Source organism: Xenopus laevis, chromosome 6L, assembly GCF_017654675.1.
Source record: "Xenopus laevis strain J_2021 chromosome 6L, Xenopus_laevis_v10.1, whole genome shotgun sequence".
Taxonomy (NCBI): domain Eukaryota; kingdom Metazoa; phylum Chordata; class Amphibia; order Anura; family Pipidae; genus Xenopus; species Xenopus laevis.
In genome coordinates, this window is record NC_054381.1 from 27,949,189 (window position 1) to 27,965,828 (window position 16,640).

At 38.2% G+C, this 16,640-nt stretch overlaps 1 protein-coding gene across 3 annotated transcripts in view; it reads right to left on the bottom strand.

Moving 5' to 3' along the window:
- Positions 1 to 209: 209 nt before the first annotated feature.
- Positions 210 to 16,640, bottom strand: part of stam.L (signal transducing adaptor molecule L homeolog) — a 30,077-nt gene continuing 13,646 nt past the window's right edge. The window contains exons 5-14 of one of the 3 annotated variants that reach the window (XM_018266422.2): positions 13,271 to 13,417; positions 11,776 to 11,866; positions 10,499 to 10,685; positions 9,431 to 9,525; positions 6,895 to 6,983; positions 4,862 to 4,949; positions 4,321 to 4,375; positions 3,804 to 3,957; positions 2,372 to 2,544; positions 210 to 1,116 (exon numbers count right to left, since the gene is read on the bottom strand). In XM_018266422.2, the coding sequence (XP_018121911.1) occupies positions 930 to 1,116; positions 2,372 to 2,544; positions 3,804 to 3,957; positions 4,321 to 4,375; positions 4,862 to 4,949; positions 6,895 to 6,983; positions 9,431 to 9,525; positions 10,499 to 10,685; positions 11,776 to 11,866; positions 13,271 to 13,417 (1,266 nt within the window). In that variant the 3' untranslated portion in view covers positions 210 to 929. 3 annotated transcript variants of the gene reach the window in all.

Genomic DNA, 16,640 nt, shown 5'->3' on the forward strand with positions numbered 1-16,640 from the left:
GGGAAATTTGAAAAAAGAAGAAGCTACGTGGTGCTCACTGGAATAACCCTGGGCTGTGCACTTTTCGGTTGATAGGAGCACCGGCCTGGAGTTTCAGGTAAGTAAATACAATCACTTGGGGGTAACTAACACTTGGCACCCCAAGTGCACAAAGCCTTGCTTTCTTCTTTAAAAACTGCACTTGACGGATATTACTTTCAGCTGATGTGTGTTGATAGCTGAACATGCCCCGTGCCTGACCAGAAATTAGAGAGACGGCTCCTGGGTCAACTATGTAGGTATGAATCTTCAATGCTAGGGTGAACTGTACCTTAGCTATACATCTGGGCTCCTACAGTAACCGGAAATCGGCACTTTTAGTCTAATTCACCATCAAGCTTTAGTCCCCTTTAAGTAAAAGATGAAAATGAAGATTAGATCCCTATGATGTGTTAACTGAATTACATACTCGTTGCTCGTGTTTATATCTTAGTTACGTACTGCACCACAGTGACGTCAATAATATCTCTAACAGGAGGTGTCGCACATTATCGCTCCTCCTACTTTATCCATGTAATCGCATCCTATGGAGCAATTACGCCGATATTCTTAATACTTAACAGATAAAAGTTCACCACGTTATATCTTGTCATAGTGCATGGGGAAGAGAGTCATTATCGGAGCTGAAACGGACAAGCATATTATGATCACAAACAAAACACAGGACCTTGCCATTTGCCCACCATGAAAAGTGTGACCTTTGTAAAGGTTCCGATTAATTGTTGTATTCTCTCCAGTTTTAGTGTTTTCCGTAGATAAATAAAGCTGTCAAATCAGTGCACAACAGAATTGTCAACTACATTTTGAAATTGGAAAAAGACAAGATTACACAAGAGGTCACATTGTGGGTTCATTGAATTATTAATATTCGAAGTCCAGAGTTTAAATTCCTATAGGAGAGCATTCTGAGCGTCGCTCTGTTGATGATCTACACTTCCTGATGAGGTTAGTGTATAGCTTTGTACCTGGGGAGTACCGATTCCATTCTGATAAGCAGCACTGGAGGCAGGATTCAGGCTATGACCTGTGGCCTGATTCATATATATATTTCCTGTTGTAGAACTGATCACTGTAGGACTGAAAGACAGCAAAAAGAATTCCATAATTATTTACAAGGCATCTTTCCTAGAAAACTTTTATTAAAGAGTCTGCTCCAAGCAAAAGTTGTACAGGAGATCTCTAATACTTTTGGCAGCCACAAGCTTAAAGTCATTGAGTGGTCCCCAAGGGGATGGTTTATTATTGGTCAAGATCACGTAGAGAGAAAATTAAGCACTTTTTCCATGGACAGAGATATTATTATATTTATTTTTTGAATCGATTTTCACTTTTACTCCCCCCCCAATCCAGTTGGACACACCAATATTTCCATCACAAAGAATTTTGAATGCTTTAATTTACACCAGACTAATCAAGCTGGGTTACTAAACTCAATAGAATGGAAATATTGGGCATCTTCGTGCATGACAAAATTGAGGTGAGAAATAGTAACTGTGCGAAATTAAGGCCTTAACAAAATGAATTAGGGGAGTGATTTGATGACACTGACCCCATGTTGCAAGCCACTGATTCTAAAAATACAGGGGGTCATTTATCAACACTGGGCAAATGTGTCCATGGGCAGTAACCCGTGGCAACCAATCAAATTGTTGCATTCATTGTCCTACTTGCTGATGCCTTTAAAAAGCTAATCACTGATTGGTTGCCATAGTTAACTGCCCATGGACAAATGTGCCCAGTGTTGATAAATGAGCCCCACAGACGCCCAGAAATTATCTCAATTTCCAATCTTCACTGTGACTCAATGACAAGGTTGACTATCTATCAATCCATTTTGAGCAATGTCCCAAGAACATCTACAATTCTCTTATTTCCAAGTGCTGCAAGCCTACACTATCTGACCTTATCAAAGAACAAGATGACTCCCATATTTACTACTTATGCTTTAACAACTGTCATCTGAATTACATTTCCTCTCTTTCTTTTTCTCCCCTAATATAACTTGATTGGTTCTCCAAAGGAGTACACATGTTTATTTCAGTTACACTTCTCTGTTTTGCACAAAGGCAAACCATTTCCATAACACTACTGTAACATCTCCTATCATTCATCCGCACATACTTATACATTATAGAGTATATGAACTATACCTCACAAACATACAGCTAGTTAAATGGCTGTTATGACAATGTAGAGAACTTAAAATAAAGTGTGCAGTAACAGATCTCTAGCAGACCAACTAGCACAGTTACATATCTATATTATTTAATTGTAAAGTGAAAGTTTTAAAAGGAGGAATGTGGCTTAAGTAGAAAAGAAATATTCACATTACTTATAAGAAGCTTGCTGGGATTGGCTGGGCAGCTCAGAGCTTGCAGGGTGTGCAACGGCTCCCTGATTTAGAGAAGGAAGTTGTTCTGCTGGGACTGGGTAGGTCTGAATGTGACCCATCTGAGTGTTCCCTGTAACAAGATAGGCAGCGTTCGGATGGGGGCCCTGATAGGACTAAAAAGGAAAAAAAAATAAAAACAGGAAAGAGGAAGTGAATACAATGCTTGTCAAAGAGATTTCCATCCGCGTCATTCCCATCCATTCAATGAAATATCAGTTGATCCTGTCTTCTACATGGCATTTACAACAGACATGTCCTGATACGAACTACATCCCTACAGAGTGGTGCCAAAAGTAAAATAAAATGTATTTTTTACGCAGAGAGCAAACTATCAGCTCCCAGCAGTGTATTCTGGTTTACTGATGGGTTGTCCAGCCAACATTTTTAACCCGAATGAATTTATTTCCCACAAGGAGCCCAACAATATGAATAGTAACTGATAGGAGGATATTATATTCTGGGGAGCAACCAAAGGTTTAAGGGTGTCTTCACTAAGGTAAAACTACTGCAACACTTGTTGCACCAAAACTGGATTCTGGAGATCTGTACCTATTTAAAAAATTGCTACAGCTATTTCTAATGTCACCCACTTCTTTAATTTAGTTGGGGTGAGTCCTATAAAATACTATGCAATAGTCTTCCTAACATATAACCTTCTCTCATATTTGCCACGGAGTAAAGTAGGGCAGATGCTGAACTCGTCTCAGGCAAATGGCTAAAATTGCTTTATTAATCGTGCATGGCATATATATACCGTATGCAATATACATTGCAAGCATATAAATTATCAACACAGTAAAACAAACATACTGCTATAAATGAGGTTTATGGATCTTATTCATCTGGTTGGCCTTTTATATTAGGCCTGTTTTTTCAATTTACAAACAAGATATTTACTCTGACCTAATATCCTGCTTTTTGCCTTAGTGGGCTTGTTCACCTTTAAATTAACTTATATTCTGAGAAAATTTGCAATTGGGTTTCATTTTATATTTGTGTTTTTTTGAGTTATTTAGCCTTTAATTCAGCAGCTCTCCAGTTTGCAGTTTCAGCAGTTTAGTTGCTAGGGTCCAAATTACCCTAGCAATCATGTACTGATTTACAATACTGATTTACAATAAATTTGTAGCCCTACAGAGCATTTGTTTTTGCATTTGAAAGCTGGAAAGTCAGTCAGAAGAAAAAGCCAAATAATTAAAAAACTATAAGAATTAAAAAATGAAGACCAATTGAAAAGTTGCTTGTAATTGGCCATGCTATAACATACTTAAAAAAAATGAACCACCTGTTTAATACACTGTAATCCCCTTTACCTGTCCTTTTTAGAGAAAAGACACACTAAACATTGGAGAAGTGTTTACAGGCAACAAACCTGTTGAGGCGGGACAGCAGCTGACTGCATGTAAAACTGTTGGTTCTGCATCTTCGCATACATAGAATACATGGGGTCCTCATTCATTAACTTGGTATAGAAGGAGAGTGCTTCCATTACTTTAACATTTAACTCTGAGAGTTCAGAGTGTTTCCTGGAAAACAACAAATAATTTAATAACCGTGGGAACAGAATGAACGTAGTAGAAAGTAGGATTAGTGCATGTGCTGAGCGCATTTGTACGTGCAGAGCTATAATTTATACTTACTTCAAAGGTGAACTAAAAGCTCAAATAAAAAATTTGAAAAATCTGAAATATGCAGAAATTGCTCCTCTTGAATACAGTTTTGTTTGACCCCAAGGCTTCAGGTGTCTGCAGAGAACATGAAGCCCATGTTCCCTTTAAAAGCTAAAGCAAAATGGCTGCATTTATCAAATAGTTGAATACTTGTGTTTATTTTTTATGAGCTATATAGGAATGCAGTGCTGTGTGAAAGGATAGTTACAGCTTACAGACCTGTCAATGTCTTCAAGTTTTTCATCTATTAAGGGTCCCATCTGATGGCAAGCGGCTGAAAAAGCAAATAGTGAAGCCTTTAAGAAAAATGCAAGGGAAATAATGGCACATAACTAGAATTGGCTGCACTGTTACTTAATTGAGGAGCGCATGAGAGACCTCTAGTGACCAAAATAGGTAATCTATCAACAGCGAAAAAACTCATGCAACTCAAAGTATAAATTTACATTTATTATATCAAATTAAAATGCATTAGTTCCCCACAAAAAGCCTTACAATATACAAACAGACCCTCCCATATCGTTAAAACCAATCAAAGTGTGGCAAAACTACAAGGGATGTAGCTCAATTACTTGTGGTTCTAATTGACATCCATATTTGGGGCCAACTAAAAATTGACAATCCATATTTGGGGCCAACTAAAAATTGACAATCCATAAAAAAATGTATATACAGTTTACAGTGCCTGATCATATATAATTAGAAGGTATACAATATACATAATCCTAAATACATTCATCAAACCAAAATGGAGAATCACCTTCCAGGTGAAGTAAATCTGCAGGGTCTGGCAAACCATCCGTTGGATCTGCACTCTGAAGCATTTGTAGTAAGTGATCCATTTTATCCTGTAGAAATAATAAAGCAGTATGTTAATACCAAAACAAAATCAGCACATTTCCATTGTATGATATAATCCTAAAACACTGCTATTTAAAAGAGAATCACTTTAGATTCTATCACCTCCCACAATTGCTGCCAGGCTGAAAGGTGATGTCAGGACGCAATGGCCTAGGAGTAATCTTTTGTCTTTCCTTTTTAATTGTACGAGTCTGTATGTAAAATGTAATGACAATAGTACAAAACAATGGTGTGTCACCTGCAGTTCCGCCATCAGGAGGGCATAGGGGGGACAATCGTGGATTGTACCTTAAAAAGGGAGCCAGGCCTTGCTGCACTTCCAGGTGCAAAGTCGCAGAAACAGCTGAATGGAGCTGGAGTAGCCTAAAGAGAAAGTCGCCAATCGGAGCCGAAGCTGCCAAAAGTGCAGTATGATAACTGAAGCTGCCGAAAGGGACCTGAAGAAGCTGCCGAAAGGGACCTGAAGAAGCTGCCATCGTCAAAGAGAATTTTCAAGGCAAGTTCCACTAACGTTTTTTTCTTTTTTTTTTTTTCTTTTTAAATATCCTGGCCAGCAATGGATTTTTTTTTTATTTGTGTGTGTTGGGGGGGGGGCTTGCCACCAATAATTTTTTTCAACATGTTGGGGGGGGGCCTGGCCGCCAATAGATCTAAAAAAAAAACAAAACCTTCTGGATGTGTGGGAAGTTGGGGGCAAGTCCTGGCCAGCCACCAGGATTTTTTTATACGCTTTGGTTTTTTTTGTTGGGGGCCCTGGCAATCAATATTTTTTTTAATGCGTGGGTGAAGGGGTGGAGAGAAACTGGCCTCCAATTGATTTATTTTTAAACTTGTCTGGGGCCCTGTCACACCAATAGTTATTTTTTTGACCAAGGGATTAAACCAAATGTCTCTTATTTGTACATTAGAAATGCAGACAAATTCTAAATGAAGTGCAATTTAGGTTAGAGTAGGTACCTGCTTAAAGAGCATACCTTGACGTGGTGGCAGGCCTTTGGCCAAAAGTTACTGTTCAGCGCTCAAGTCTTTATGGCTTTTTTACTGAGGGGTCGTACAGGCAGGGCCGGGCCAACGCGGCCGGCCAGCCTGCTCCATCATAAAAGCGCACGCGCACAAATGCAACCGTGTGTACGCACATGCGCCTTTACAGCAACAGATGCGAAGGTAAGAAGAGGGGACGGAGGGGAGGGGTGACTGAAAGAGAGGAGGGAAGGGATGGGAGAGTGCCACAGGGCAGCAAACAGGAACTAGAGGTAGGCAAAGACTCTTTTACAGGAAGCTACCTAGCACCCCCCCCTCCCCCTGTTGTTGCACCCTAGGTAGGTGCCTCTTCTGCCTACCCCTAGTTCCGGCCCTGTGTACAGGGCATGTGATTTCTGATGGCGGCCCCAATTACCTGTAATGAAATATATGTGCCTGTGGTTAATATGGGTTCTTATTGCATTTAATCATACTGCATACTACATCTAGTGTTTGTAATATGATATAATGCTTTAAGGAGAAATAATACATAATTCCATCTAGACAACTGGAAAGTACTATTGCTTGTGTGTATCCGTGTGGCAATTTTAAGAGGTCATAATCATGGAGTCAGCATATGAAGCACATTACCACCACTGGCAGAGAAACTGTTAGTGTAACATTAACTATGACCTTGAGAAAATAAGCAATGGAAAGAAATATTGAGAGACAAGCTATTCTTATTTTCCTTCCTCCATGTTTATTTTCCATGCCACAGTTCAGATTTTTCAATTTCTTTTAGAGCTCTAGCCTTCACCCCTCCATAATAAAAAGTCCACCAAAGATCTAACTTTTTATACAAGCTAATTCCTTAACCCACATTCCATCGGATTCCATTCACTGGAGGCCACAGAGTAAGGAAGTTGGCCTGTAATGTAAGAAGAGATCTGAGATTAGGACACCATTACTCACCTCATCAATGTAAACTGGCTCAGGTTCCGGCTCAATTGTCTCTACTTGAACTTCATCACTGAACTGCACAGTTTTCTTATCTGTTTTTACTTATAATAATAATAATAATAATATTAATATTAAATAATTTACTTATAATAATAATAATAGCATGAAAACAAGACACAAACACTGCAATTTGTTCTAACAAGTGGGCACTTTTTCATAGATTCACATTTTTTTTGGAGTCTGGTTATATTGCATTCTCTTTATTGCTGTGTATGGCGATCATAAAGGCATTTTTATACCATAATGGTGCATGGTAGCAAGGGTTTTCTAGCTGAGGGCAGAAATGCTGACATTAAGGATAATTTACCCTGGAGGCTTCATCTATTTACCATTTGAAGGAAAACTAAAGCTTAATTTAACTATTGTTTTGTGCTTCTGTAACAGCCCAAGGCAAACAGAAACATTTAGAAGTAAAGATCTGTGTCTCCAAAGATGCCCCATTAGCTCCCCATCTTCTTTTCTGCTAATTCACTGCAGATGCTCTGTGCTGCTGTCACTTATTGAGCTTAGGGACCTTAGGGCACTCACAATATACAGTACACATAGAATAGAAATGTCACAATATAAGGCTGATTAGTAATTAATATAGAAACCAGTGCAATTCGCATCATAATTTAATAATCAGACCTGTAGCACCAGCTTACAGGCCAACCTCATTTTCTGTTTGATAATTTGCGACGACCCCTAATCTTAGCTAACAGCTGCTCAGAGCCCACTGAGCATGTGAGTGTTGCAGACACTTTCCAAGATGGTGACCCCCTGTGACAAGTTTGAAGTCCCGGATCATTGCTGCTATCGAGAAGCTGAAATTTTAGGCTGGTGCAATAAGTTCATTATATAAAATATGCCATTTTTAGTTATATTAATTTTTAGGGTTTAGTTATCCTTTAAAGGGGATGTAAAGGCAAAAAAATAAAATCACATTTTTACTTTAATGAAAAATAAATCCATGTCCAATATACTTTAATTAAAAAATGTGTACAGTTTTTATAAGAAACCTGACTATGTAGTGAAATTCTCCCTTAATTTTTCTTGCTCTGACAGCTGCAGCTAGGAAACTTCTTTCCTGTGAAACGTCTGTGCTTTTGGTAGTCAGCTTGTATTTCAGTACAGATGTTATTGCCTGTTTTAACAACATTCTATCTAAATATGAGACATGGCAATGCCATTTGTGAAGACATTATTAATAAAACCCTAGATGGTTTAAATTAGAATCCAGAGCACTGAAGAATTCTTCAACTATGTATGTGAAACTCTGATATAGCCCGCAGGTTGTGGGTGAAACGCGTCAGACACAATTTTTAATGCTGGTTAGGCAGGGCGTCGGAATAGACTTAGTGTAAGGGGCAGTTATCCACCAACCGGGAGGGGAATCGATGTGGGTGAAGAGGTTGGTGTTTGAAGTGGATTTTGGTGTAGCGTTTCTAACCGTTTATGTGCTTGAGGCACAGCATAGATGAATCTACAGATAGAATAGATACAATGCATCAATATGCCTACCTATTGGGAGGGGATTCTATACAGGTGAAGGGGGCGGTGTTGGAATGGAGCCTGAGGGGGTGAATTGACATGGGATATGCATGCCTGCAGCTGCAATATAGCAAATCTGTAGATTAATTCCTCAGTTACAATACATGCTAATGCACGTGACCAGCCCACTGCCTCTCGTCATTCTGTCTCCCCGTTCCTAATCTTGTTTTTAAAGGGTTACTAGAGTCTAAAATAGAATAATGTTAGAAATGCTGTATTTTGTATACTAAATATAAACATGAACTCACTGCACCAGAAGCCCAATTCAAGAAATGATTTATGCTTTCAAAGTTGGTGCAAGGGGTTGTCATCTTGTAACTTTGTTAAACATCTTTGCAATACCAAGACTACGCACATGCTCAGTGTGGTCTGGGCTTCAGTTGGGAGGTTAAGCTTAGGGATCGTCATAAATGATCAAAACAGCACAAGTCAAATAATATCTGGCAGAAGCCGATACAGCAAGACTGATAATCAGAATATACAGACTGCACTGGGTCTGTGTATACAAATCTACACAGTTGTTACAGGGAAACAAACAAAGCTGCTCAAGTTCTGGAAAGTTAGGTGGGGGGGCTCCCCCTGTTGGTTGAAAGTATGATCGTTTCCCTGCACAGCAGTTAGGGACCGTCTGAAGTTTCCTAGCTGCAGCTGTCAGAGCAAGTAAAACAAAGGGTGAATTTCACTGCATACAGTCAGGTTTCTTATAAAAACGGTACATATTTTTTAATGTATAAAAGTATTTTAAGTATATTGGAGATAGATTTCTTATTCATTAACGAAAGTAAAATGGGATTTTATTTTTTAATTGCTGTAAACTGGACAATGTTTAGAGAATTTGGTTATTGAAAGTTAATTTAAATTACTATATGAGCCTTTGGATGCAACAGATGGGAGGGTGCAGAAATATGGGTCAGTTATTTTTCTCTGTTTCACATATGTATGTGAAACATGAACTTACTAATCTCCAGCTCAGCAGAAAGGTCGGCTGTGACAAAATTAGAGGGAAAGAGTCCAGTTCCTTCGTTCGTTTCGCCTTTCCACCAGTTGGGGTCACTGAAGGTTACAAACAGCAGTGATTAGTTATAAACTAAAGCAATGCAATGATACACGTCACAAGCATCACCCCATAAAAGTAGCTGACTGCGCATTAATATGTTCTGCTTATTGCAATTCTATTTAGTCAGGCAAAGCTCATGGATATAGCTTTAGCAGGACATCTGCTCTGACATAGATTAGTAAATCTAAAATAGATATTAAATGTGAGAAAAAAGGGAGACTGAACGGTGTTTTTGGCTTTGGCTGTACTGAACTATAAATGGGCAACATTTTGCAGGCGCTATTGTCCTATTACATAAGTGCCATCATTTATGTGCAGGAAACCTCACATGTTGTACATAAAATGACAAGTAAATGGATAGTGCTTCACCTTCTATGTTATAGAATGGCTAATTTTTCATTTGGTCTCCATTTTTTTATAGTTTTTGAATTATTTATTCTCTTCTTTTGACTCTGTCCAGCTTTCAAACGAAGATCCATGACCCCATCAAAAAAACAAAGGCACCGCAAGGCTACAAATGTATTGTTATTGCTTTTTATTACTCATCTTTCTATTCAGGCCCTCACGATCCAAATTGCATGGTTGCTAGGCTAGTTTGAACTCTAGCAACCAGATTGCTGAAATTGCAAAGTGGAGAATAAAAATAGAAATAACTTAAAAAAGCACAAATAATAAAAAATGAAACCCAATTGATTATGGACTATGAAGATTTTCATTCATCCAGGTCATGGTATATCTAGTATAGGTAAATCTAAAAACAACTGGACTTGCTGAGTAATCATTGAAGACATTTCACTACTTATCCGAGCTGAAGAAGCTGCTCGGATGAGTAGTGAAACGTCTTCAATGATCACTCAGCAAGTCCAATTGATTATTGCCTCAGAATATCACTCTCTACATAATACTAAAAGTTAATTTAAAGACGAACAACCCCTTTACTAAATCCAGAAGCTTATAATGTGAAATTACCTGTCATCCAGCACCGTAACTATGTCACCTGCCTTAAAAGTCAATTCATTATCCTCAGCAGCCTCAAAGTCATAAATAGCCTGCACTTTTCTCCCCTCAGGTTTAAGTGCGGTCAACAGGCTGGTGCTGGGATATAGACCCGAAACGGTGCTTTGTTGCTTTTGCTCCTTTAGTGATAATTCTATTGCTGCAAAAAAACAAAAAGGATTATTTCACAATCAATGTCATTTTAAATTGTACCCTTTTTAAGGGTGTTTTATTATACAACACACCGAGTTTCAGTATGCAAAAACTTCAGACATAGTTACCGGTTTAAAATTGCTATTAGTCCTGAGGTTGCTTTAAAAGCAATACAAAATATGAATTGGCACACCAAAATAAAAACAGCCAAGTATCAAAGTACTCATGTTTCACCAACCAAAGACACTTTTCATTGTTGTATTACCATTAAAGTAAATGTTGTTGTTCTTGCCACCTCGCTTTTATAAGCTATGGTTGAAAAGTTGTTAGTTGCAGGTTTCCATTTGGCCAAACTGCAGAGCTGAAAGCAATGGGTAGGGTGGCCCAGTTTGAAGGAAAGTTGTGAAGAGTGAATGCTAATTCACAATAATGCACATTCCTTAAAACTAAAACAGAGTGACTTATAAATACCCTGGAAAACTGCTTATGAGCTAGGGCCCTGAAAAATTGGAAAAAATCCTGCACCCACAATTAAAAAACTTCTGCCCTAAAACATATCAAATTGAATCTATTTTAAAACACGCCCCCTTGCATTTGTAAGAAATGGGAATATAGTACAACAAAATGGGGCAGTATAAGAACATTAGGAGAGCCATTAACTTTTTAACCATTTTTTGAAGTCAACAAAAAGCAGAATGGGTAATATCCCATGGTACTGAAGAATGGGTGGGCCATTCTATTCCACTCCAAATAGAATCACCACTGTTTATCCATATATATATATATCTATATATATATATATATAATATATATATATATATATATATATATATATATATATATATATATATATATATATATATATTATATATATATATATATATATATAATATATATTTTAAATATATATTATATATTTTTATAAACAACCAGAAAATTTAAGATGTGGTTCTGGAACTAGTTGCCCCACCATGTAAGATGCATTTACAGGGAAACCTCAACTTTACATCCCCTGATTTTAAGTGTTCCTGCATTGTACACCATTTCTTTGTGGTCCCTTGAAAAACGTGAAATGGGGGGTTCTACTGAATTTGTACCTTTTGCAAGATCCTCTTCTTCTTTCTTAATAGCTACTGTTCCAGGGTCCTTAGTTACTAATGCTGGACTGGCCTTTGCTTGCTCTGCAGCCTTTAGAGGAAGAAAATTTCGAAACTGTTACAATTTGTAATTCTGTTTTGACCCACTCAAAAGCAATTCTGGATATTTCTGCCACACATTGTGCAGCGTTGGTAATCAATCACATGGCACTTTGCAGAAATATGAATTTGAATAGTTCAATATGAAATATAAGTAGTTGGGATTAAAGGGGAACTAAACTATAAAACTGTATAGGGCTAAACATGCCCTATTTTATACACTGAACGTATTGCACCAGCCTAAAGTTTCAGCTTGTCAATAGCAGCAATGATCCAGGACTTCAAACTTGTCACAGGGGGTCACCATCTTGGAAAGTGTCTGTGACACTTGCTCAGTGGGCTCTGAGCAGCTGTTGAGAAGCTAAGCTTAGGGGTCGTCACTAATTATCCAGCAGAAAATGAGGTTGGTCTGTAATTTAAGCTGATGCTACAGGATGATTATTACATTCCAATGGTAATTGCACTGGTTTCTGTGCTGCCATGTAGTAATTATCTGTATTAATTACTAATCAGCCTTATATTGTGACATTTATATTCTATATGTACTGCATATTGTGAGTGGGTCCCTAAGCTCAGTAAGTGACAGCAGCACAGAGCAAGTGCAGTGAATCAGCAGAAAAGAAGATGGCGAGCTACTGGGGCATTTTTGGAGACACACATCTTTACTGCTAAAGGGCTGTGGTTGCCTTGGGCTGGTACAAAAGCACAAAACATAATGTACAAAATTTCTAGCCTACTTCTTTAGTTTAGCTTTCCTTGTCCTTTAAGAAGGAAATCTACCAAAGCAGTTTATTGCCAATAGATTAGCCACAACAGTGCAAGCTAGAAAATCTTTATTCTGCAGGATGCTTTACAATACCTGAGTAAACCGCTCTAGAAGCTCTCTTTGTTTAGTATAGCAGCTGCCATATTAGTTTGATGTGGCATCACTTCCTGGCCAGAGTCTCTCCCTGCTCACTCATAGCTCTGGGCTCAGATTACAGCAGGAAGGGGGAGAGGAGTAAACTGAACATGCTCAAGCCCTAACCCTGGAGGTTTAAGATGAAAACAGGAAGTCTGATACAGAAGCCCATGTGTACACAATAGAAAAGAAATGCTGTGTTTCTTTTGACAGAGGACTCAGAGTAGCATTACTTTATGGGTATACTAGTGTATTTATATACATCTTTCTGATAAAACTTACTTAATTTTAGCCTTTCCTTCTCCTTTAAGAGTTAGGATTCATTTCCAGAGTAAGTAACCGCTATGTCCTTGCTTTCACAATACCTACCCTAATTTAAACATTCATGGCTTGGCAGTTGTCTAGAGGATGTGCATTTGTCACATTTAGCTGTGTAAGTATAAATATCTGGCAATACATGTCACAGGAAAGGAAAGTTTCCCACTTATCTCATACCTGGGAGCCAACTGCAGGGAAAGTGACTCCCTGCTCCTTGAGATTCTTTATCATAGCCGATATTAAACTCAGTTGAGGATCATTTTTGAACTCTTCAGCCCATTCGACCATCAAAGCTTTTAACTTCTCGCATACCTTTGGATGTCCCTGTTAAGAACAGCACACTGGAAGCATTAGAACAGCAGGAATGTTTGCTAATTAATGCATATTCAGAATCCTTAGCCAAAAGCATTGAAAGGCAAGAATAAATCACATTTTTCTTGCATGCAAAAGGAATTTTGAACTCATGGGTCCCTACACAGTTTAGGGTCGGCTTCTGTGATTGTTTTATACCATACAATTTCTTAGTCAGATAGAAAATAGGAAATAAAATAAGCCGTATAACATCTTCAGGACCTAAGAACTGGTAAATGATCAGATTCTGAAATCTAACCTGGTGCACTGAGAAAAAGATTAAAGGGGGTTCACCTTTCCCTAAGTTTTTGAATGTTACAGATGGAATTGAAGCTTCAATTGTATGGTTTTTCTTAGTTTATAATTGCTTGTTTTTCTTTTCAGAATCAGACCCATGGCAAATTCAACTTCCATTGAGCCAGCAAGACTACTCCTTTGCTGCTATGGTAATTTACCCCAACAACTTGTTAAGATTATTTCTAAATTACACTGTTTACATTGTAAATAATTCACTATATAATACAGGGTATTTAATTTCATTCTTGAACCAGCAAGTGTATTTTTTTAGTTGTAACATTGGTGTGTAGGCAGCCATCTCAGGTCATTTCGCCTGGTCATGTACTTTCAGAAAGAGCCAGCACTTTAGGATGGAACTGCTTTCTGGCAGGCTGTTATTTCTCCTACTCAATGTAACTGAATGTGTCACAGTGGGACCTGGATTTTACTATTGAGTGCTGTTCTTAGAGCTATCAGGGAGCTTTTATCTTGTGTTAAGAAGCTGCTATCTGGTTACCTGCCCATTGTTATATCGTTAGGCTGCTGGGGGGTTAAAGGGCAGCTGGGAAACTGACATGTTTAGCCCCATGTCAGATTTCAAAATTAAATATAAAAAAAATCTGTTTGCTCTTTTGAGAAACAGATTTCAGTGCAGAATTCTGCTGGAGCAGCACTATTAACTGATGTGTTTTGGAAAAAAAAAAACATTTTCCCATGACAGTATCCCTTTATGAAACAAGACTGCCTGCATACACTTTTACTCAAGAACAGAAGAGGAACAGATGCTATGCAAGGTTATAAGGCAAAGGCTTGACTGTTTTTAGGCATAACCTAAAAGGCTCTAGGAAACTTACAGTATAGCCATATGGCAGCCATAAAGCAATTTCATTGGACTAGAGTGTGCGGAGAGACAGCTCTCTCTTTGGAGAACATGGAATCATGATGCCGTTCTGTCTCATAGACAGCACTGCCCCTAAAGCAACCCACTTGTGAGCACACAGAGGCCAATTTCAGCACAATCCAATTGGAGATACTACTTATTACTGTTTACAAGCAGAGATGTGAATGGTTTAACCCTCTGTGTAGATTTCTGGTCAGTGAAGTCATACATTTCAGGCTATAGTCATCCGGTTGTGCTTTCCCTGTGACAGGTAAATGCCATTGAGATGCTAATAGAAAAAAATAAAATAAAAACAAAATACGTTGCAGTATTACAGTTTTGGGATGTTTAACTGGGTTGCAATAACACTTCTAACAACAGCTTTTCCACTACAATGTCGGCGTTCATTATTAATTCTGTCATTGATTTGTTTTTATTAGCATTTAAGAATGCTTAACTTAATGCAACATAGAAACAGAAAAAATAATTGGAAATATGAGAAAATTTAATTATTTAAATTGGGAAGATAGAATGGAAGGTTTTCGGAGTCAAGTGTTCCTATGGCAACTTTAGAGAGAAAGATTAAACCACAGCCAATTGTCGGGGAGCTTTATATGTTGCATTTTGAAAGCAAATGTATGAAATTTGTTTAAAAATAAATAAATTTAAAAAAAAAGCACGACTATTTAGTTTCATTATTCTACAGACATTCTACAGTCTTGTTTTATGGACTGCATTTAAACATCTTAACTCCCACTCTTTGAGCAGCATTATTTGTTATATAAGTGACAGATATCTAATTAACTTTCTATTAATGTTGCTTCTAAAACAAAAAGCGTGAGTAACACGGTGGGGGGTTCTGCACAAGTACTGACTTATGCACCATACACTGTATTGGCTTTTAGGGTCATATTTATAAACATTGAAAATAGAAGTGAATTCTATTGCAATGACGTAAACTCAAATAAAAATGGGTTACCTATTTATAAGGTGCTGGAATGTATTCCTTTGATATCCATAGGAAAATAGCTTTGGAGTAAATGTAATAAATACTTAAACATGCTGTGATCAATACATCAGGATCCTTGTTACAAGGTAATGGGGGCTCTGTCCAAATGCTAAATCGCTTTCTATGGACGGAGCATTTAGTCTGACAAACAGGGCCTTTTTAAGGCCTTGGTGGGCCCTGGGCAAATCGCTAACTGATGGACCCCACGACCTACAAATTCTTTGTGAAGACACGCCCACTTTTTGACCACACCTCCTAAATACCACAACAAAACTTAACTCAGTCATTCTAGTATTACATGGATAATCAGAATATTAACCACAGATCTGACAGTATAATACATTCACTACAAAAAAAATGTATATTTAGCAGATTAACCATGTGGCACAAAGCTTAACAGCACCATCAACACCCTGGCACACCTATAATTATAAAGGGCAGGCAAGGGTAAATGACAGAGTAAATTCAAATTATTACTATTTACTAATTATTAGAGCAGCAAAAGCCTACACTGTGCCACACTGTCAGGAACCCTGACTCAGGGTGTGGACACAGTGTAGGCTGCCGCTGTGATAATTAGCAAATAAATAATAATTAGTAATTACTCTGTAATTTCCCCCAAACTATCTCTGCTGCACCAGGACCCATTGAACCAAATGCCTTTGAATGCTTTATATGATTATCATACATACCCATCAGACAAATATCCCTGGCATCACAGACCACTGATTTAATATTAGTGCAAAGCTAAAGAAAGCTCCAAACAAGTAGTGTAGTGACAATTAGCACATTGGCAAAATGGCAGGGATCGGCCATATACCACTAGGAGGATCCAGAGTAGAGAAGGTGCCTGGGTGAGTTGGAAGCACATATGTAAGGTGGGCAGTGGGCCTCTGGAGGACCTGCGCGTGGTAACGCACCAACGCGATAATCGACTCCCACATTTCTGTCGCCGTGTTTACAGCTCTATGGGGAGCCCTTTCCAGCTTTTCACAGTCCTGTGGGTCGGACACTACAAGAGCTTTTCCTTG